This window comes from Taurulus bubalis (assembly GCF_910589615.1).
Source record: "Taurulus bubalis genome assembly, chromosome: 14".
Classification (NCBI taxonomy): domain Eukaryota; kingdom Metazoa; phylum Chordata; class Actinopteri; order Perciformes; family Cottidae; genus Taurulus; species Taurulus bubalis.
This window is the reverse complement of record NC_136602.1, coordinates 5,173,848-5,198,249: the sequence shown is the minus strand read 5'-3', so window position 1 is coordinate 5,198,249 and position 24,402 is coordinate 5,173,848. Positions and strand designations below refer to the sequence as shown.

General features: G+C 43.1%; 1 protein-coding gene across 1 annotated transcript in view; it reads left to right on the top strand.

Moving 5' to 3' along the window:
* LOC306746519 (attractin-like protein 1) overlaps window positions 1-24,402 on the top strand; it is a gene marked incomplete at both ends in the record, with an annotated part of 209,433 nt that overhangs the window by 72,285 nt on the left and 112,746 nt on the right. The window contains 3 exons of the mRNA XM_079229442.1: window positions 5,609-5,851; window positions 6,103-6,240; window positions 19,597-19,690. Of these exons, the coding sequence (XP_079085568.1) occupies window positions 5,609-5,851; window positions 6,103-6,240; window positions 19,597-19,690 (475 nt within the window). The remainder of the gene's footprint in view (window positions 1-5,608; window positions 5,852-6,102; window positions 6,241-19,596; window positions 19,691-24,402) is intronic.

Here is a 24,402-nt window from a genome sequence, read left to right as displayed (position 1 = left end):
TGTGTCTCATCTCCCATCTTTCTGCCTCCAGCAGAGTCCCTAAAGGTCTTGCACAGGCAGCTATATGGCAGTGAATACAGCAACTGTGAATTAGTCTGTAAAATCCACCTTTCATTCCCTGGCGGCGTCAGGTAGCGCTCCTCTTTGCACAGCTCGTAGGGTCGAAGCTGGCTTCTGGTGTTATTGCAGCAGTGGACGCCCACGTGCAGATGTTTAACCGGCAAGCCTTCCTGTTGGTACCGCTGGCAGCTGATTGTTCATTGTTGTGCAGTAAAGATATAGAACGATACAGGATGACCTGACTTTAACAGACAGCAGCTTTAGAGATGGAGAACAACTCTCACGTACCGATGAATCAATGCCGATAGGAGGAGATATCAGGAGCTTAAGAGCAGAAACCGAAGAGCTCCATGCCACCACAGCAACAACAGGAAACTCTAGCTCTGGTCAGCGCACACATTACTTCATTCACAAACCTGATCCAAGCTGCAGTCCATGTTGCACAAGTCAGTGTAGACCAGAAGTATTTGAACAGTGAAGCATTGTTTTCCTGCGGTGGCTCAGTGATGGTTAAAGTGCTGCCGGTGGATGCTCAACTGAGCAATATATCCCTTTTTTTAAATAATTTTTACACTTTTTCAACAATTATAAATAATAATAACCAGAAACACTACAATACAAAATATATATATATAATTTTTCACTTCTCTTGAAGAAATTCAACTTGCAGTGCCATTTGAAAGTTGAAGTTTAATGAGCAAAATGCTTTAAAAAATATATATTTCCTTTTAGTACAAAATAGTATACACATCAACTGCAAAAAGAATATACGGCACTATGCCTTTTAGTAGTTTGTGCCACAGCACTGAAGGCGATTAGGTATGTCTATGACACTGGGCCCGTTGTCCTCAAAGTGCATTCTGTAAACGACCCCGAACATGAATGAATATATACTTTATTAATCCCCAAGGGATTAATGTTCAAAGCTCGCAGGCGGCACATTAAACGTACATTTTACTTATTGAAATACGCTGCAGTGCAGAGATAAATCAAACACAAACATGTCACCATGCAACAGTGTATGGAAACACAAATAGTAGAAACGCCTTTCAATCTTACAGTCGGTGAACAAAACGCCCTCAAAGAGATAATGTCGAGATAATTCAACACCCCTCCGCCCTGTCGCGCCTTTCAAACAATAAAACAAAAAGATGGGCTGAAGCACAAGTGTCTCAGACTACAGTTCACAAGAGCTTTGATTCCTTCAGTCACTCACTGTGTGTATTGTGTTTTTTAGACATAACCATCATCTGGCCACCATATATTGTTGTAGCAGATATTGGTGTTTTTTCAGAGAGAAATAGGTTTATTTTCTCTGAGGCAATCCTCACAAAACATGTGTATGTGTGTGTGTGTGTGTGTGTGTGTGTGTGTGTGTGTGTGTATGTGTGTGTGTTTTCCGACACCTGTCTGCCGATTTGTGGCTTCCCATGGTAAGAGAGGAGCGAAGGAGAAGGCAGCTTATGGCATCTATACTTGATGTATTATGTATGTGTGTGTGTGTGTGTGTGTGTGTGTGTGTGTGTGTGTGTGTGTGTGGAGGCTCACACAGATCTGTACGCTGCCGGCTGCAGCGACGCTAACCGACAAGTACTGTAGGAGGAAAAATGGATTTACACCAGACGACGCGCGCCATCCAGGGACGGCGCACATCAAAACCCCGGTGTGATGGACGGGACGTGGCACCGGGACGAGAATATTGGATGAGATGAATGCACCGGCGGCAGGAACACACACTCCTTCTTTGCTGCAACAAGATAACCTAAGTTCCCTCAGAACTCATGACACGTGTTGTGTTTAGGCGGCATCGTCCCCGGTTATTTCTGTCGACGAGGACAACCGATGCTGCCGCTATTTCAAACAGATATCCTATATTTCCGGGGAGGAGCATTAAAAAACACGTGGTGGATGAGAGGAACGCGGCGGCGCTTAATGTTTTTTTGTTGACGGAACTTTAAAGGCCTGTAAGGCTCCCGGTGTCTCCGAGTGACGACGGCAACTTGTGAAAGGTTTTTGAGCGAGTGATGTTTCGCGGCGCCGGCTGAGACGGTTTCGGTCTTTCTGGATTCGACCCAGTTGCTGCGTTTCTGTTCCTTCTCTTTTCACTTTGACGGAGACCCTGTAGATATGGCGTTTCCACGACCGTGACCAAGAATATAATGAAAATGTAGTTGATGTGTATGTCAACTCCATGAAGCATCATATCCTCAACTAGCTTGTTTTAAATGTATCTGTTTTATATTTTCACTGTCCATCTTATGGCGAGACACAACGGGGACTTAACGTGATAATTGACTAAATAACAACTATATATATGACTATGACACTTCCGTGGCTCATTACTTACAATAAGACCATTATTACATGTATTACAAGTTCTCCTTTTCACATATGTGTTGTAAAATTAATTATATTTTGATGACACTATAAGTGAATAGGGTAAAACAAATATATACATAGATATAGATATCAACATAAAACTTCCCCAGACAATATTTTTTTGCATGACAACTTTTTTTGAAACGTTAACTTTAAATATGTAATGAGGGATTATTTAACACAGATAGAAAAAGTAGCAAAATAAATGCCTGAATGTGAATTTGAGATGTTTTTCTCAGCCAAATTGACCAGAGCATGAAAAGGTGTTTGCCAGTTGTATCTTAATGTCGCAGAGTTCTCCTTTATAACGAGCTAAACTCAACACCCATTACTCATAGTTCTACTGCATTAATTGCTACAGATGTAAGTTACTGTTTTCCTCTGTTTAATTTGCTGCTGGTTCTCACAACAATCACCCGGGAAACTAAAAGAACATTGAAGCAGTTTGAATTGCATAAATCTGTGTCTCTATTTTCATCCACACAGTAGCCGTCAGTCGCAGTTCTGTCTTTGGACCATGACTGGATCACATGTTTGCTTCTTCCTAAACCAGAAAATATGTTCCCCCACCCTCATGGGAAATACAGGCACCATCCAAAAGGACATTTAATCTGGAAATGGCCTGCAGCTGATGTCATGTAATAGCACGAGGTGCAGCTAAATCTTTAGCGCTGTTAGCTTAAAACCGGCCTTGTAAAGCCTGAGGCTCTCTCTCATCCTCACAAGACTACGTGAGGCAGTAACTCTTAATTCTTTCCACGTGGAACGTAGATCTGGATAGTTGGGAATCAATATAGCAGGTAAATTATATGATCAGAGTTTAGCAAGCGAGCATCGAAGGACTTGGTATGTTCCCTCACATCTGCGAGCTGCGTTTACTCGAGTCATGCCGGGTCCTCTGGGTCCCTTTCATCATATTTGTGGCATGCAGGCAGATGCCTGAAACATTTAATGCATTTGCTGTCGCTGGTTTTGACGCGTTTCACAAATGAATTGCAGTCGAGAGCTGGAAACGCTCCTTGCAATGTGTGTTTGGGGGGTTTAGGGGGAGGGGGGCGGAGTGTGTGTAGAGATTAGCTGTTGAAACACTGAAGATGTGATACTAGAACAGAATAATGTTCATAGATGGATAGATCCAAGGCTTAAAATAAAGAAAAAAAGGTTATAGTATATTATATTTCCCTCGCGTGCATATTTTGCTGAGTTAAATGACACAATGTCTTTTGCGTCTTTTGAGAAGCAAATACATCCAGACAGCTGTGTTTATGTTTATATATCATTAATAGCCTGAGATAAAACATATATAAAAATGTGATGCAAAGTTAGGGTGCAAGTTGGATAAACTAAATCAAAGATAGATGAAGACTTCTGTGAAAATAAAGAGGTTTGGCACATTTGGTTTACAAAGAGCGGCTCCCAATTTCCTGCAATCTGAATCCTATTTGAGAAATTATGAACAGTCCTGGTATATTTATTGGGTATCAAAGTCTTGGGCGTATAAATGTGTCGTCTTCTAGCAGACGAAACCCCACGGTGTGGTGGATTTGGGATATTCTGTTGAACCTCTCTTTGAAGCGTTGACTCTAGTGGAGATCCAGTGTGTTTGTCAGAGGAGGAAAAGGAGGGAGGAAATGAGGGGAGAGGAGGTGAAAGTGAAAACTGGAGGAGGGAACGCGGAAGGAGGGAGAGACGAAAAGGAGCCGATGAAGAGTTTCTTCCCTTTGTGATTTCATTCATGCCCAAAGTGTATTCACATCATCCAGAAAAAGACAGAAAAAAGAATCAAATTAAATAAAAAATGACAGGAAATGAGGGAGACGAGGGCACAGTGGCGGCGCTTAAAGAGGGGAAGACGGCTGAGTGAATGGAGACGGACGAAAAGATGCAAAAATGGAGGATACAAATGAGAGAGAGAGATAGAGAGAGAGAGAGAGAGAGAGAAGAAGTTTGTAATTATAAAAGGGGGCCGAGAGAACAAATGAATCAGCGTTGCTGCAGTTGAATAATGCAAAGTGTGTGTGTTTGCGAGCCCCCCCCACACAAACACACACACACACACACACACACACACACACACACACACACACACACACACACACTAGCTAGCAGGGGGCAGAGAAAGAGAGAAAGAGATCCATGTTCCACGAGAACATCTGTGGCTTATGGAAATGGCTCGTGTTCAAAAGAGAAAAATCGGCACCTCTCAAAACCTCGGATAACTCCTCTCAACCTCTGTTGGGTTTCTTGTGTACACGGGAGTTTTTATTTCTCCCGCTCTCTCGCTTTGCAGTCTCACATTTAGGATGACGGGAAGACACGTCGATGCTGAGAACAGAAGGGTGAAAGATTCAAAAACGAGCCGTGAAGTTACCGTGGGAAAGGCCGGCTTTTCCCGGGGAGAAAAAAAACAACAACAACCTTGATTTCTCATTCTTCTCACTCATCGCCACATTCAGTGAAAAAAAGAAAAAAGGGCCTCAGTATGGAGATTTTGTTTTCTATTACGAGTATTGAATGCCATACCATAAAAGTGTGATTTTTTTCATTTGCAGCGGCGATGTGTTTTTGAATGTCACATCCACTTTGTGAATACAGATGCGTTTCTCAACACGCCGACTGGTGGGAAACAAAAGTCCATTTCTTTATAAATGTTGAGGGTCAGAGAAGAGGGGAGAACAAAAGACGATAAGTGCATCAGAGGAGGTAGATCAGTGGAGGTGTTTATTGTGTTCCTGCTTCTAGCTTGAGGCTGTTTGGATTAACTATATATATTTATATAAATATAGTACAGTGTGAAGGACAGACTGTGGTCAGAAAGCGCCTTAAATACGCTTCTTCCATTACAGCACTGCAGAAAGGCAGATATAGCTTCTGTTTATTATATAGCAGCACTAACATTAGTCTGAACGATGCGTTCAAGGTCATCGTCTTTCTTTCAGTTCAGAAAAAGCTCTCTTGATTCACTTTTCGGTCAGTTTGCTCATCAGCGAACAATATTTGCCATTTTTATATTGTTGTGAACAATCATTAAAGATACAACAAAGTCTTCCAACTAACTTTTAATGGTCAATGTAAGTTTATTTGTCCATGTGTGAGTAACACCAGAACCCTAACAGACTCTTCCTCACTTCCTCACTCTCATTACTTCCTGTCTCTTCCTGATCCACAGCCCAGAACTGTTCAGGTCTGAGGACGTGCGGCGAGTGTCTGGAGAGGACGGAGTGCGGTTGGTGCGGCGATCCCAGTAACACCGGCAAGGGCGTTTGCATGGAGGGGTCCTACCGGGGCCCCATGAAGCCCGCCGGCGCCAGGACCGGGCCCCCGGACCGACTGCGAGACCGGGACATGGTGCTGGACCAGAGCCTCTGCTCGTCGGACAGAGGCTTCAACTGGGCCTTCATCCAATGTCCCGGTGAGTGAACAGAGCACACACTCATCTATATATATATATATATATATATATATATATATATATATATATATATAACAACAATATAACAACAATAACAACAATGAATGGAACAGTTACTCTCTGTGGTCCGTCGACACCTCTTTCATCAATACACTGAATACACCAATAAGTGTATCTTATGTGTGTGTGTGTGTGTGTGTGTGTGTGTCTCTCTGTGTGTGTGTGTGTGTGTGTGTGTGGTTGCCTCCCAGCGTGCCAGTGTAATGGCCACAGCAGGTGTGTGAACGGCAGCGTGTGTGAGCACTGCGGGAACCTGACGGCGGGGATGCACTGCCAGAGCTGCATGGCCGGTTACTATGGCGACCCCACCAACGGAGGAAAGTGCAACGGTGAGTGCAAAAAAAAAAAAAGTCACCGGGCCCAATTATCGTTTATTTTGCAAAATTGTCTTTCTCGTTATATCTCTGTCTTTGATTTGAGTCCTGAAAGTCCTTGAAACGGGGGAGAGCGGAAAAAAAAAAAATCCCTTCTACTCAAACAACCTTCTTTCAAGTTCAAATCCCTCTTTTTCAAAATACTTCCTTGACACGAGCTGATCGCTCTGAGAAACACATTTTGTTTGCAGAGCTCCATTATAGACAGAAGTAACTTTCTCCGTGTGTTTTGGGATGAAACCCCCTATTTAATCTGTCTCCATCACTTCCTGCCTCTAAAACACTTCCATGGACGCTGTAATGCACACAAACATCCTGAAGGGGGCAGTGCTGAAAAGCTGTGCGTGCTGGCGTTGTTGTTTTTCCATTGCAGAGCAGTGGAAACTACACACCTGTAGTCCGGACAGGTCTGCAGTCTGCAGACTTTGCTTTGCTTCCATTTCTAGAAAGAGAGAGAGAGACTTGGAAAAGATGGTGCTGATGCTGGCAGAGAGAGAGATGCATGTGTGACACAGTGTGGGCTTTGATGGGGGGGGGGAGGGGGGCTTGTGAATGAGTGAGGAGTGGGTGAGGGGGTGAGGGGGTGGGGGGTGCAGTAACATCACTCTCGCGTGGTGTGACAGATGTGCTTTTTGGCTCGGCGGCGGCGCCGACATTAAATCGCTCTTAATCATTTTCTTATTTCCTGAGTTGACTGGTGTCTCCGTCCCCGGCGGCTCCTCACAGCGAGCGCCGCCACGCTGATAGATGCACGCCGCACGGGCCTCTCTCTCTCTCTCTCTCTCTCTCTCTCTCTCTTTCACGTCCCCCCTGGTCACCTTCGTCCTGCCCTTTCTCTCCCCCACCATTCTCAACACCTCTTTCATGCCTCCTTTCCTTTTATTGTTCCCGGACATATTTGTTCAATTAATCTCTCCTTTTTTTTCCCCTCTTCTCCCTTCTCTCGTCTCCTTACCTGTTCCCACCTCTCCTCTTCTTTCCTCCTTTTCTGCCTGTCTGCCCCCTTCTTCCTTTTGCTTTCTTTACCCTTTTCTTTTCCTCTCGTTTCTTTTCTTCTTCTCCCTTCTTCTCTATGTTCTATGTTTCTATTGTGTATTTTATTGTGGCTTCTTAAAATACTTGTTTCTTGTGTTCAAAACTTCTTTTAAATTATTAGCCCTTGTACGGTCATATTGTGTTACTTTTGTTTTCTTATTACTCCTCCTGTCTCGTGACTTTTCTTTGTGAAAAGTGCTACGTATAAAAGTACATTTGACTCACTCCTTCCCCTTATTTTCTTTCCTTTCCTGACTGCTCTTATCTTCCTCTTTCTTCCTCTCATTTCTTCATTTCCTGTTGGTTTATTGTATTCTCTCCTCTTCTCTCCTTGAATCTCCTCTCCTTGAAATCTTCTCCTCCCCAGTAATCAGCTGGTTAAACTGGATTTGGAGAGCGGCTGCTGTCATTGGTTCTCACCTCCCTGGAGCTTGGTTTTTGTCTCCACTGACCAGCCCCATCCATCCACCTCCATCCGGCTTACACCCTTCTACCTTTACCTCCTTACACCTTCATTTGTCCCTCTTTTACTCCGTCTACACTCCTGTCATTCCCTCTTACAGTTCACGATAAGTCTCTGTCTCAAACAGTCCATCTGTCCATCAATCCACTCATCCTCCTCTCTCTCGATATAGAAAGGACCACTCCATTTACCTTGAGCTAAATGGCCGGGAGGCAATGACGTGTGGCCGATTGGAGGACTGAATGATGGCGAGATGGCTTCCGTGGCTACCGGGGAGGGGAGAAAGGCCTCGGCTCATAGGGTTGTTAATGGGATGGACGGGTCAGAGAGGCAGCGGGGGAGGGAAAGGGGGAGACGGAGAGAGAGAAAGAGAGGAGGCATCAGGGACAAAGACATGTAGACGGAGAAAGAAAAACAGATGAGACCATGTGGCGAGATACACAAGGTTAATATCGGTGGAAGAGGACAGTTGCCCTTGGATAGAGAGACGGTGAAGGAATAGAGGAGGAGATGGAGGGATAAAAAGAGGAGGAGATGGAGGACAGACAGAGGAGAGGGGAGGGGAGTCTGTCCGTTCCCCCTGTCCCTCTGACAGATGATTAACTAACCTTGTCAAATCTGGATGAAGCGCGCACGTGTGTGTGTGTGTGTGTGTGTGTGTGTGTGTGTGTGTGTGTGTGTGTGTGTGCAGGGCATTAATGTCCCTTTTCTCTGAATGCACCGTTCACCTTGTCCTGCACACGTACCAAATCAAACGCACTCGTGCCAACCTTCAGCTGCAGCTGACAACATGTTGGATGTCTGTTTAGACTTTTGCTCCCTTTCAGAGGAGAACCTGCGTGCTTTTTATGCACATATGCCGGGAGTCGATTTCGTCCTTTGTTTTTATCACAACGGAGAGACGGACTGATGTTTTCTTTCAAGATTTTTTTGATCAATGGAAGAGTTGCGCTGTGAAACATCCGCCCGGTTCGTGGCACGTAAACAGTAGAGCTTGAGGTTAAGTAAGAGGTCAAGTGAATTCATGCGTCTCTGTCCGGGAGTTACAGAAGCTCCGCCTCCTCAGAGATACCGCTCACGTTCTCACGCTGACTCTTTGTCAGAGCCCTTGTGGCACCAGGTAGTCCTAAAACAGTCAGTTAGGTTGAGGGAAAACATGATGGCTGAGATTTAAAACAAAGTTACATGTGAACAATGTAAGATATGTAGGAAGACACGACACAAACATCGTTATGGTTGCTTAAAATAACCTCAACAACACTTTGGGACACAAACACAGGTCTCTGTTGATTGTAAATTGGATTTTTTTTTTTTTTGCACTATTGTTCAGACTTGAGAAGCAATTTGGAGATGTCACTTTTGGATCTGGAAATATGGGGTCGGCAAGAAAAATGATTGAAAAATTAATAACTAATACATCTTGGCTGATGGCTGGTGGATATTTGTTTGTGTGTACATAAATTGTATACAATAAGTTAACGTAGGGATTGTGACATCACCCAGTGGCTTGTGGAATGCCTTTTTCAAGCCTTGAGTTTGGCATCTTGAGCGTCGCCATCTTGTTTTTTTGGAACAAAAAGTGGGTGGAGCTAAGTACAACTGAACACCCTAAAGCAGAGGTGTCAAACATCCGGCCCGCCAGGGGGTCCAGCTCGGCCCGCCGGATTTAAAGTGACAGTATTCCTCGTTAGGCTAATGTTAGCAAATATCATTAGCCTAACGAGGAATACTGTGACGGATAGGATTTCCGATCTTTCAGCAGATCTGGAGCCAAAAGAAGCATAAAGTAAAGTAATTTGTAGCATTTTCCGTTGCAATCGATGAGAGCTGATAATACTAAACATGTTGCTCAACTGGCCGTATTCATTCGTGGTGTTGATGAGATTTTGGCGGTCCCCGAGGAGTTGGTACCCGTGACAGACACCACTACAGCCAATTACATTGTTAGCCGGGTCGGAGTGGACTGGACCCGTGCACCATCAATGATCGGGAGAACAACAGGCGTTGTGACGAAATTCAGGGAGAAAGTACAAGCTGCAAATGGAGGATGACGTTTTTGGACATTTCACTGTATTTTTAAACGCGAGGCATCGTTAAAAATAGATCACGTCATGAAAGTGGCGTCAGGAACGCGTCACAAAGCGAGGGAATCTGCAGAGGAGAACCCAGGCAGTGGGCTGATGTCTGAATTGTTGGTCTTTATGTTTCTAGTTTATTGTAGAAAGACATTAAAATAGGGTTTCATCATCCAAAAACCTTCACCAACGATTTAAACATAGAGAAATATTGTATGCATGCGTTATGCTATGATTTTACTGGTCTGTCCCACTTGAAATCAAAATGGGTTTGACACCCCTGCCCTAAAGCATACCACAGTTTATTGTCTACTTTTCTCTCTTAATGGGAGCATAATTTAATAAACGGACATCATGCTGTATTGAAGAAGACTTGGAACTAGAGATGGAGACCATAAACTCATGTTTACAATGTTTACTGAGGGAATACATCAAGAGAGAAGTAGAGTCATTTTCTCATAGACTTCTATACAGAGGAGTCGCCCCCTGGTGGTCATGAGAAAGAATGCAAGTTCCCAAGCTTGTGTTATTTCTCTCTGTGCTTGTTATCTTTTGCTACCCGGCGCTTAAGCACCATGCTCCTCTGCCACCAGCACCTCACGCCCAACAGTTTTATTGCTTCCATAAATTTTGCATGATTCACATCAGCGGCTCCCCGGGTCCACCTCGCTCTGCTGCTCTATCTCTCTCTGCATTCCCTCACTTGCTGTCTCCAGCTGTCTGCCAGCGCGATACATAGAAACACTACACAAGTCGGAAAAGTTGCCGCTGGGTCGTTTTTCAAGTTTCATTATGTTTTACAGGTTCAACGCCCGTTTCCTGTGTGGATACGGGACTTCTGGTGTTCTTCAGTCTGTCATTGTTCCAACAGGGAATGTATGAATACATTATACAGAGAGAGGTGTGCTTGGTATGAATTGTGGAGGAATTGTTTCTCTATTTTTGGAGTGGAAGTGGAAGTTTTTAGCTCAGGACAGGTATTTTTTTTCCCAAGAGAGTGATTATTTCCCCCCCAGTGCAAGATGCAGTTGGTGGATGTTTTGTGCGCTTATGTGCTTTTGCTTGAATGGACACATTCTGAAGCCTGACTTTATGCCTTTGAGATCCGACTGCCACAAATGGTTCACTGATAAAAGCACTATTAACATGTCTAAGGATTACACAAACAAGGACAATTTGCATTTAAATGAGTTAGAAACAGGAAGTATATACTTTTTTTTTCAGCCAAATGGATATTCTACCTTTGTTTCTTCATAATGTATGTAATTCTTGACTTGTCTCTTCACAGGGTTTTCTTAAATCCTCTTGAATCCAAAAAGGCATTGAATTCATTTTTAAGATTTACCAAACATCACGCAGATCCACTGTCCTTACTTCAACCACTTAAACTGTCCTGCGTTTGCTTTATTTCTGTTTTCCTGTGAAGCGACCTCTGTTGGACGTGACCGAGGACCGACCTCTATCTGCAGCAAAGATGGACGGACGTTCATGGTCCCAGAAAGCATGATCAAATACAACTCATTCGCTAAATCAAGTAATCTCATGTCGACCAGATTGGGTTTTCTATTAAGGGGTCGATACCCGCTTGCAGCGACTTGAGCGTTATTGCACTGATTCATTTTAGGGTATGATTGTGGTTTAAAAAAAAGTGACATCGCCGCTTTTGTTCTTCAGGTATCAAGACCTGTTTTCCAAATGAAGGCAACATGACATTGTTATCCCGCCCTCACTACACAGCTGAAGAAAGAATCTGTTTACTATCACAAAGGGTCTGGAAAATCCTGAAAAATAGATCGTTTTTTAGCATTTCAACAAAGGACCGCCGCTGTTGTTTACTGGTAAGGGGGGTCTCTTACGTCTCAACCGATCATGTTGTCCCCCCCCCTGCTCTGGCTATGTCCCTCACTGTGAGGTTTGGATGTACCAGTCACTAAGCGGGGTGCAACAGCGGGAGCTCTTTCTAAATTTGTGTTTAGTGCCGGAGCCATAGAGATGTTGAGTGGTGTCTCTGCAAGAAACTGGCAACCCAGCAGCCTCAACGAGAGACTAGGACAGACAGGACAGCAGGGTAGTGTACCTGTGTGTGTGTGTGTGTGTGTGTGTGTGTGTGTGTGTGTGTGTGTGTGTGTGTTTGTGTGTGTGTGTGTGTGTGTGTGTGTGTGTGTAATGGATCAGACAGAGCCAGCTGTTGTTGAGCTTCAGCAGCGGTAGAGCAGCAGACAAAGGATGCTTCCTGCAGAGTCGCTGCATTCTCTGTGGAGAATCTGCCAAATCCACTCTCTCCGGCTGTGTTACGTGTTACGTGTGTCTGTGTATAAATATATATATAAAGATATATATCTTTTTTTTTGGGTGTTTTTTGTGTGTGTGTGTGTGTGTTTACGTACCTGTGGAGCCTTGTGGCGGAAGTACCCAGCATTCTCAGCGGCATCCAGTCATCTTCCCTCTGGCAGCTCTATTCCTGGCTTCAGCCTGGTCAACAAATGGGCGCTTAGAAAAAAAAGGAGAAAATAAAAGACACACACGCACAAAGCCACACGCATACAAATGATTCTGTAAACATGATTTTAAACGGCTTTTGAATCCCTTTCGATCTCCAGTCAGCCGCTGCCGTGACTCAACGTTTTGTCTCGAAACGAGCGGCTTTCTTTGAGACGGTGTGCTTTCATTCACGGCTTCTAGTTCACGCTGACATTAACCAGGACAAAGTAAATATAACTGGCTCCTAATCTGTCACGTCTGACAAACAGCAGTGTTGAATGAGAGTGCCATATTTAGACTAACGTGACTAACTTGCTCCGCAAAAAAATGCAAACACGTTGCCTCACACACACAACCTTATGAAAGCGCTAAAAGGGGACTTTCAAATCAAATGAGGACCATGAAGAAGAGTGTATCCACTCAACTTATTAGATGTCTGAACAGTTTCATACTGAATTTGGACAATATTAAAGGGCGGGTCCGTTCTTTTCCGTGGGGTTTCAAATGGAAACGCCCACTCAGCAGAAATCAGTGACGCCGGTAACCACAGTAAGCGAATCAATAAGGTTTATGAATAATGTGAACGCCAGCACAGGTCGAGTCAGCGTTAGCTGTGTTACGTTTTGAAATAACCGACGGGGCTGGTTTGGATTGTTTGAAGTGGTTTTGCCTGTAGGCTCCCGTGTTCTGCCCGGTAACAATATTGCTTTTGTCAGTGGAGCCCAGTGGCTTTTGAAAAACCCAATAACTGCATCAGTTCCCCGTCAGAATTTTATGTGTGTGTGTGTGTGTGTTTCCACATATTTTACAGACTTCCTCCCTCTCTTTTCTGTGATGTTTGCCCCCTTTGCCCTCGACCCTTCCCCATCATCCCTTCATTAAACATATGAATATAAAGCCCTGTCCACGCTTATCGAGCCAAACTGCCCCGTCTGTGGAACTGGACAAAGGAAAAGCCAGAGTCAGCAGTTGTTGGAAGGTGACATTGATGGTGATGAAGATGATGGGGGGGGAATCATATTCACAGCGATGAGCGTGTGTTTGATCATAATCTTTGGGGGGAAAAGGCAAAGTAGGGTTTAGTGGCACAATGACGAAAAGGGAAGATTGAAAAACGTGACATTTTGAGAGAAAAATAAGTTGAGGATCAACACCACCAATTTACAAAACCTCCACTTGTTTTCATGATTGTGTTAAATATTGCATCTCAGGAGGGCTGAAAGAGACAGGTGCTAAAGCGGAGGGTTATTTTTGAACATTAAAACATGGAAATTGTCAAAAACAACATTTTGTAGTCAGGTATTCCTAGTAATTGAAAGCCTGTGTTTAGCAGTGACCAGAGTTCACATCCCATCTCACTCTGAAAATGTTTTTTTCCCTCTAATCTTCAATAATCCAAAACAATTATACCAAAATTAATTTAAAAAAGGGTTTAATTGAACATTAAAGGTGCATCATATAAGACAGGAAGCATTTGGATTGCCTCTCAACGGCTCTCAACATGGCTTTCGCCTTAGTAGCTAGTTGTGCTAACGGCGTTACCAGTTTAAGCTACGGGTAACGTGCTGACAGAGCAAACAGGGTTTCCCTGAGGGGGAACCGGAGGGCGCCATCACCCGTAACCGCCGCATGAGAGCAGAGGTACATATATCTTTACATAGAAACATCAACGTTTAACATAATCTAGGGTTCTACACAGCAGGTTGATATTTAGCTCTCGCTAGAACAGCAGGGTACTCAGCAGGCTGCTGCAATTAGAGGAGAAGGGGATGGATACGTCGTACATCATGGGGAAAACAAGAGAAACGATCAGACTTCGGTTATTTAGCTGCATGCTGCTTGTTTGGAAGCCATCCTCTTCTATATACGTGCCACCGTGATGCACAGTACGACTCGTCTGAGGAATGTGTCACACCTGTACACTGACACACACAAACACATTTTCCAGCTGTATAATGTTGATTTCCTTATGGACCCAATCAGCAGCTCTCGTCGGTGTGGACGTGTCGCAAAGTGCAAATATTTTATATTGTGATATGTCTTTATTTATCAAGGTGCAGGTTACGATACAATTTCAGATGTTATGTCCAAACCGAGACATTCAAATAGTGTGTTTCCTGCTGCAAAAAAACACTTAGGGTTATTGTAAATGAGGTTTTTAACCCCAGCTCGTATGACTCAGAGGGATTAAGAAAACAAAAAATACTGCTTGTTTTTCAAATAGTATGTTGGTGCCTTTACACTTATTGTTTTTATTTATATTGTTTGCAGTTTTTTTATTATTATTTTGAATACAAACCTAAGCTAATTGTTTAGAAGCTTCCTGTAAATAAATGTACATTTATTTAAATGTACATTTGTACATTTAAAACAAATATTGAAAGCTTTGCTTACAGTATATGTATTTTGTGTCTTGTTTTTGCAGCTTTCTTTAAGCCAAAAAAAAAAAAGCATTTTTATTTGGCTGCTTGTTTGTTGGACTATTTGTTTGCCTTACTGCCTGAATTCTTTTTCTTTGAGTCGTCAAACAGGAGTTATGAAAATGTTTTGGTCAACACTACTCCCGCTCACACCATCTGGTTATCCTCTCTTTCTTTCTTCTCTGTCTTTCAAATGGTTGAGGGGTAAAAAACTAACGTATTTCTTGTATTCATGGTGTGGACTCATCCCTTTCCGCAGAGGAGGTGGAGGAAAACTTGTTGAAATATCCACAGAGCGATATTTAGCCGCAGCCGAGAAGGATTCACAAAAAACATCTTTGGAGTAACGTTAAGCACCACAAGAGCCTTGATGTGATCCTTTCCCATTGTGAACTTGATGTGATCCTTTCCCATTAAGCTATCTTTGAGTCTCATAACTGCACACCTCATGGGAATAAGGTTGTTCTCTAATGTCTTCTTATTTCCTCATCTTTCCCTGCCTCACACACACACACACACACACATTCAAATTCAGGCGTCTTTTGTGTTGTGCGTGCGCATGCAGAGGCAGTGGGGTGAGAAATTGGGCTCTCTTCGGGGGGCTCGCACAAGTCATGGGAAAAAAATGATTTATATCAAATCAACCTTTTTTTTTTTTTTTTTGCTAAGAGATCTGGTTTCTTTATATCACGGCTTTTTTCTCTGTGTTGTCAGCAAGTCTGTTGCATGATGTGCTTTCACCTGCGCCCATTTCATTCATTCATGCTCTCTCGCTCCTTTATGAATTACCTGCTACTACACCCCTTCACCTCCAGTAGCTCTCTCTCTCTCTCTCTCTCTCTCTCTCTCTCTCTCTCTCTCTCTATATATATATATATATATATATATATATATATATATATATATATATATATATATATATATATATATGTCAGTCGGGAACCTCAAGTGCCTTAAACCTGCATTCTTGCTAATGGCCATCAGGGGGCGACAACTTGACCCTTCTTCCTACTTGATTTATTCCCTCAGTAAACATTGTAAACATGAGTTTATGATCTCAATCGCTCATGTAAAGTCTTCTTCAACACGGCATGATGCTCATTGAGTAAATGATGGTCCATGTAGAGTCAACATAGACCATAAAGCAGAGTATGCTTTAAGGCGGGGCTACAGGCTCTCTCACTAAACATGATTAGATCTGAGATGACATTTAAAGTCGTCAATGCAGTTGCATGAGTTATGAAATAACCTGCATGTGGCCGGTTAATTGAGAGACATTTGATAATTGTTTGTACCGTCTCAAACTAAACCTGATAATGAATGAATGAATTAAAGTGTAGAGAACAGCTTAATGCACAGTTAATAATAACGATACCTCAGAAACCAAGATTTGACTTTTCCGTTTCATCCCATGATTCTGCCTTTTTTATTCATCAAAATATTAGTCATTAGATTCAAGAGCGAGACTGGAGATGAAACATCAGAGTGGCGTTTCATGTCGTCAGTCTGCAGAGGAGGCCGCCGCCGCCGCCGCCGCCGCCGCCGCCGCCGCCGCCGCCGCCGCCGCCGCTCTGCTGGAAGCAGGATGCCGCTTGCTGCTTTTGGGGGATTACAGCCGCCTTGTGTTTGTTTGAGGAGAGAAGTTAATAAGTTAATAAATGAATGCACTTCTCTGTGACAGGATTTCTTCTGTTTCGCCGCGAGATCTGGAATAATTATGACTTTGTGTTGGCGCGCCTCAGAGGTCGCGTCACGTCGGTCTGTTGGAGTGTCTCAGTCGGGTTTTCTAATTTCGCCTTTTGAGATGACGGCGAGATAGCTGAAAGCTGACAGCGCTCCACGTCTCCTCGCTGTGTCTCGTGTGTGAAGTCCTTTAGATAACTGTGGTATCCAGTCAGCCTCAAAACAAAACAAAAAATAGTAACTAGCAGCTCGTTAAAGCTTTTAACCCGAATTCTTCATCTCTGGCTTTTTGTTCCCTTCTTCTCCGTCTGTATTGGCTTTTCTCAAGTGTCCATTTGCAAAAATCTGCGTGAGTTCATGAATACACATTTCTGCTCCTTGTGTCCTTTGTATGCCTTTGTTGACAGCCTGCTAAATCAATATTGTATGAACGGCGGGGTTACCCGAGCCCGGCGCTAACACACCTGTGATTTGTCTATTATCTCGAATCCAAAAGCCACTTTTTTGTTAAGACTCCGTTATCTCCCGAACCCCTCGCGGCTCAGCGCGCATCTCTGAAAAGGTTTTCTCTCTTCATGACGGGTCAGAGTGATTTCGAGTAATAGATCGAAATTGTGTTTTGTTATTGTTGCCTCATCTGCCCGCCATGCGCCTCTTGTCTAATTCAAGTTGAAGAGCGACATTTCGACTTTCAGCCCGCTGACATTTAAACGCCCCACTGCGCAACCTTGTTTTTATGCCACTCAAGTGCGCTCGTGTGTGTGTGTGTGTGTCTGTGTGTGTGTGTGTGTGTTCCAAAATCTGAATATCTAAAGTTGGCGTTGAAGTCCGCTCCCTTTTTGTCCCTTTTTGAGGAGGAGGAGAAGAGGGGGGAAGAGGTTGTTTTGCTCTCATTATCCGCCGGTGCCTCGGCTTTACCTTGACCCCAGCGCGCCACTGTTTTATTACAGGAGCTGTCTCTGTGCCAATTGGAAGGAATAAGAACAAAGCACAAAGTCAATTCAGCTGGAGAGGGACACAGGGAAGAGTGGCCTTGTGTGGATGTGAACACACACACACACATACACACACATGTACACACTGCAACACAAGGGTATAGCGAACGTTCTTGTTTGTCTCTGCCATTAGTCACTCCATGCAGAAGTGATTTAGTGTCTAAATTATAGGCTCGGCTCCATGTGAATCATCCGGCTACATCGTGCTCTGCTTTTGCATAACAAAACGATTCCATTTTTTTTTTTTTTTTTTTTTTTTACAAAAGGCCCCCGTCTCTGTGGCTAATCAGAAGCCGATTAGCCACGATATACAGCTTCCAAAAGACACATTTCACCATCCAGGATGTTTTCCTCAGTTCAAAAAGTTACAGAAGTTTTTCCTCCACTTTGAATTATATCGTGCCTGATTACACTTTTGAATCTTATATTGATAAACGTCCTATTTCCACATTAGCTCGCTTCCTTTCCCTGGTGGACGACCAATACCACAGATTGACAGTTACTGCTGTGTGATGACGAACAGGACCACAGGCAAGCAGAAACAACATGTGAAAAGCCACTTTACGCTTCCTGGCAGACAGACACAGCTGGAGACTATAGCTGGTGAACAGTGGAGCATTTAGAAGCTAAAAAGGTAGATGTTCCCCTCAGGTGTGGGTGGAGACCAACACTTAGGCTAAAAGAGAGTGGATGTCGGACTTATATCACACAAACAAGACTCCTAATGATCAAGTTCGCCTTATAAAGATAATGATATGTCGGGGTTGTGTTCGCAGCTCGTTTCTGCTGCCCCCAAGTGGCCCGAAAATCAGTTATGAGGAGATCGTGATGTCATAAGTGTGCTCAGAAAATGTTTTTGCGATCCACGTGTCGGATGTGTCCTCATTCTATGTAAATAGCCATTCTGGAAATGATATTCCTCAAATCTCTTAAAATGTGATATTATCATGGCTAGTATGGGGAGGAGGTGTAACAACTATTTGTGAGCTTATTCCTTTAATAATCCATCAAATGAGCACTTTTTCTTATTTTAACCCTTTGATGCACGAGTGACTGGACCCTATACTCTTCCATAAGTGGGCCAAACATGACCCATATTAGAATCAATGTGTTTTTGTGCCATTTTTGGTTAAGAATAATCACTTGTGTGTGTGTCTGTGTGTGTGTTTGTGTGTATGTTTGTGTGTAACTGTCCAGTCATAGACAGTTCCTCTCTCTTTTCTTGCCTTCTTGTCTCATCACTGTATGCTGTTCAGACAAACTACCTGTTTCTAGCTGTGATTATTAATACTTACACGTATCAGCTCTTGCTGTGTAAAATAATCTTCCTGAGGGGTGACACTTCTGATATAGTCTGTGTGGTCCACAGTTAAATTGTTCCTGACAGCCACAGTTGATAAGAATCAAAGGTTCCTATTGGATTCCCATTGGATTCCACATTTTTGACCCACTTATGGAAGCTTGGTGTAGTAATACAAAAACTACAATTTCTTAAAATGTATAAAAGGTAAGTTAAAAATCTAAATGGCACTATATTAAAAACATGCTTTTTGAGGAATACCTGGAATATGAAATGATAACAATTTTTCATTACGAAGATATTTCAAGAAAACAACCTCACCGGGTCATTTTTGACCCACTTATGCATCTAAGGGTATCCTGAAATCCTGAAATGTAATGATTTAGATTCGGTGAAGGTGCACGCAGTTCAGTCTTTCCTAAAAACAAGGAAACAAGAGCAAAAACATTCAACACCTGTTAGTTCAGAGTGGGAACGACTCAGAGCCACAACGCGCTTTTGGTGTTTCTCGCAAAGTGACTGATTTGTCCTCTCCTACCTCCCTTCCTCCCCCGTCCCTCGTCTCCTCATTACACTCCTCTCTCTCCAGCTCGACTCTCTCCATCCACCTTGTTTCTCTCCGTACCGTCTCCTTCTCATCTTTCTTCCCCTTCGCCTCCTCCCACGCTCTTTGTCTGCATGTGTTCCCTCAGCTGGGAGATCTAACACAATGTTAAAAAGGATGATTGTGTTTTTCGACACAGTGTGCAGGTTTTAGTTGCTGGACGTCTTTGAGAAGATGGAGAGACGGATTCTGCTTTTTGAAATGTCCTCAGATCAAATGTGAACACATGTCTCTCTCTCTCTTTCTCGTCTGCAGCGTGCAAGTGTAACACCCACGCCAACGTGTGCCACGTCAACACCGGGAAGTGCTTCTGCACCACGAAAGGAATCAAGGGAGACCAGTGTCAGCTGTGAGTATGGTGTCATGTGATTAAACACCCGCCCTGACCCCCGTCACATGTGGCTGGCCTTGGAGCATTAGGTGCTCTGGTTGAATAATACAAAAGATATGCGGAGGTCAGGACATCTATCACAGGACATCAAGATGAAGCTGGCTGCGTTATACTCAATCTATGGTGCGATCACACTTTGGATTATATTATATAACAAAAAAAACTCATTTTTTGTTCAAATATTTCAGTTCCTGGTGGATTTGGTGAGACGTTTACTGGCGGTAACTCCAAACGCAGTTCAGTGTTACAGGTCCCATAATGCACAGGGGCAGCAAAACAAACCCATGTCCTTTTTAATGAAGAAATTCGACCTTCATTATTATTGTAATTATTAAATAATAATGAACATACTATTCTGTTCCATCACTCACATAGCTCAGACTGACCAACACATTGCATTTCCTGTGAATATGTAATCATAAAAGTCAACCTGTGTGGTGCAGCAGCAGGAAATGTTGGGTTTTTAAAGGAAAGTCCCCGCAGACAACCAGCTTCTACACCTGCAAATATAGAAGTATTGCAATACTTTCAGTTGGCAACATTGTTACTTTAATTTGAATCAGCTTAGGGAAATAGGTTTTGACTCTAAAATGTTATTTAGCTTTTGAGGAAGGCAGAAACAACAATGACAGACACATGTTTGTTTGTGTACAGTGTGTGTTTGTACACAGTGTGTGTGTGTGTGTGTATGTATGTATGTGTGTGTTTCCCTCTGACTGTGCCAGACTTAACCGCTGCAGTGCTACAATATCCTGAAAGGCTTGGCGGACCGACACACACCACAGAGACAGACTGAACATTGCTGCATCGATAAATCTAACGGGCGAGGAGAGCAGAGAGTTGTGTGTGTGTGTGTGTGTGTGTGTGTGTGTGTGTGTGTGTGTGTGTGGTGGAGGTTTCATAAACTTGCTTTGTGATTGCAATCGCTCCCATTATGTGATGGTGCGGTTGCTAATGTGTTTGTTTAGAGTCCGATACAGTTCCTCCTCAGTTTGTGCCTCAGTGGAGACTGCAGTGTTAGAGTTCACTTGATTATTTCTTAATATGTTTGATTAGTTTCTTTCATTTACAGAACGATCAAACATTGAGGAAAAAAAATAAAAAATCCATATATATGTCTTTTTTTTGCTCATGTCAGATTCTTTCAAACCACAACTTCATGTCTAGTGGGAGTATCGAGTAGCTTCACCCACACGCAAACAACTTGAATCATATCTGCTACCGATTATGTAAATGTTCTGACCCCCTTAACTTAAACTCTGACTTTCACCTCTGACTCTGCGTTACGCTGAACCTCAACATGACCTTTGAGTGACCCTTAACTTCCACTCAGCTCCTGACACCAGCGTGACCTCACACCACAAGACTCCCTCCACATGCTTACCGTCAACTCCCATCAGCGTACTGCATTTGTATTTTTGTCAGGGTATTATTTAAAGATGCTGTTAAACACTGATTCATTCAAGAACTTCTTTTTTTATTAAAAAGGAATAAAAAGAATAATCAACTAATTTTGAATGCTGGTTAAAGATCAGGATCATAATGTGCACATCCTCCAGAATGTATGCATATCTATTTCAATCCTGATTAAACACGGATGACATGAGCAGATTTGTGCCACGTAGAAAATAAAGATTGTTAGCTTTAAATTAACACTACCATATATATACAAATACATTTTTTTTTTTTATTTTATTTTATTTTTTTTTTTATTTTGTAACTGAAGGATTCATATTTTATTTTATTTTTGTTATTTAAAAAAATATATTATTTCTGTATTTTATTATTATTATATTTATTATAAAAACACACATCATTTTGTATTATTATTTTATTTTAAATATTTTTATTGTCATTTTTTAAATATTTGGATATACTGTATATATATATATATATATATATATTTTCTTTTCTTTCCACGGAGGCTGGCAGTAGGAGTGGTGTGTCGATGAGTGTTCACGTGTGCATCCCTAAGCCACTGCTGCCTCTCTCTGAATGTCTCTCTGTCTCCACGCTGTTTGTTTTGCTTGAGTCACTCCAGCATGGTGTTCCAAGTCGAGGCCCGCTTGTTTGCCGTTTTGATTATGAACGAGCAATTTCCCCCTGAGGCGGACGCTAAGCGTCCCCCGGTTACGTCAGGTGTCTGGAGGCGTATTTGATAGTGCGTCTTCTAGAGTCACAAATAATGAGGCCATGAAGCTTTTTTTGTGCGTGCTTATATCCTTACATGTCTAAGTTAATTGATATATTTTTCTGCGTTTGTTTCATTCATATTTAACAAAATAATGAGTTTCTTTCTGTTTGTCCCTCCCTTCACGGTTTCTTCAGTCCTGTTGCTCCATCAATGCCTCAAAATATATTTTTGTATAACATCAATTGACATATATACACTATGACAACCACTATTATTGTTATTTAGGGTTAAATATCACATGGTATGTGATGTTCTGTACGAAATACAATACGTTGGATGGGATGGAATAGGTTAGGATACACTAGGATACGATAATATACGATATTATGCGATATTATACAATATCATATGATACGATAGCAGTATAGCTGCCGAGGTGTTGGCTGTCCCGTCTGTGCCACCAGCAGAGTAAATATGATTCTCACACACAGCCAATCACATCGCAGCTAAAGCCAGTGTACACTGTGTGTGTGTGTGTGTGTGTGTGTGTGTGTGTGTGTGTGTGTGTGTGACCGTATGAACAGCAGCAGCTCAGAGCGTGAACGTAACAGGTCAGGATCGGAGTTCGGTCTCTACCTGAACGGCTGATACCGGGAATCAGCTGCTCACCAGATGTCCTCCTGCTGTTTACGCGTCGTCACGGTTTTACAACATTTGCGAGCAGTTTATTCAAAGTCTAACCCCGCAATGCGCTTTTTATCTTCTTCTTTTTTTGTACCAAGTCTGAGCCTGAGCGCTTTGTTTCTTCTCGGTTCCTCTCCTGTTGCATTGTCTGACTGACTGTTTGATTGTGTTGATTCAGCTTTAATTGGCCTCCTCTCCAAACGCAGAGAACGCCACTAATTGACTGCTAATTTGCATCTTTAACTGTATACTTGACTGCAGCGAGTGTTTGTGCGCGTTTGTGCGTGCGAGTGTTTGTCATTTGGAGAGCTGCTAAACAGCCGGATCCGGTGTGTAGTCTCCTGATTTACAAACTGCGAGCTGATTCATTTTTTTATGCTTGTAAAAAATCAACATAACACACACACACACGCACACACACACGAGCGCAAGCAGGACCAATATCATTTGTGACCTTTAATCTTCATTTTGTTTATCTAGGCAGGGGTTTACAGAAACAGCAAGCGGAGCAAAAACACTTGTCACTCGTGTGTGTGTATGTGTGTGTGTGTGTGTGTGTGTGTGTGTGTGTGTGTGTGTGTGTGTGTGTGTGCTCCTGTCGCTGAGTCAGAGTGTGTTTTAAGTGATGAAGCTGCCCAGTCCTCTGTGGCCCTTATCTGGTCCCCATTAGGCTGTTGTAAGCAGCTTAAGTGTGCGTCCCCTCTTTGTTGAAGCTCTGCGTCCAGATCTTTAGTGTCCCCCCCGAGAGAGACCAGGTCTTGTCCTCGCCCCCCTACTTAGCCTGCAAGTCTGCTTATCCTCCTCCTCTGAGCACGTCCATGAATGTCATGTTTAGCCAGCGTCAGCCACAGTCAGCCAGCAGCAGAAGCTAATTAGCATGCTAGCTATTCACGGCTTACTCGGTTATCACTGAAGGCAAGTTTGTTTTTTTGTTTTTAGGTTTAATTTGTCTTAGTGTGTTATTGTTTTATGCATGGAATAAATGCTAAGATTTTATTCAAACAAAATTAAGTAAAATGTAATTAATAAATAATCCACATTTCTTGAATTCAGCTCAATGTAATTCAAAACTATAGTCTTTTTTATTACGTAAGAGGTTACTATCCTTTATTTAGTAGATACTAATTAACACAAATCACAGTTTTTACAGTGCATCACTAGATTAAAAGTAACATTGAAGCCTCAATAGTCCAGCAAAGTCCGGGTTGCTTCCTTTGGTGACCTGGCTGGAGGAAGAGTTTGATAATGTGACCCATGTCACGTCAATCACACTGCACATGGTCTCGAAAACAGATTCCTCGACGGTAAAGTTCATCCTTAAAGCTCATAGAGCAGGACGTAACGCGCATTTGACACCGACTCATCAGTCCTGTTGGAAACGTCGCTATTTGGCAGACGACCAATAAGGACCAATATTGTGAAAAGTCTGATAAAATGAAGGCGTTGAACCATTGCATGTATTTGTCTGTAATGAGTGCAGACTTGTTGCAAAGCCATATCATGCAGTCATGTACCGTAAAAGTCGAGTTACAAGCCGCTCCTACCTCCGGTCAGTGTCCCCGCTGTAGCAAGCTAGGAGCAGCGCTGCTGCTGCTAGCGCTGCTGCTGTGCTGCTGCTGCTAGCGCTGCTGCTGCTAGCGCTGCTGCTGCTAGCGCTGCTGCTGTGCTGCTGCTAGCGCTGCTAGCGCTGCTGCTGCCCGCGTCCCCTCTGCCCGAGCCGGTTGTCGGGGAGCTAGCGGAAGTTATCAGGGAACTAGCAGAGCGCTAGCTGGCTACAGCGGGGAGCTAACAGGGAACACTGACCGAAGTTAGTAGCGGCTTGTAACTCGACTTTTACGGTACTATTTGCACA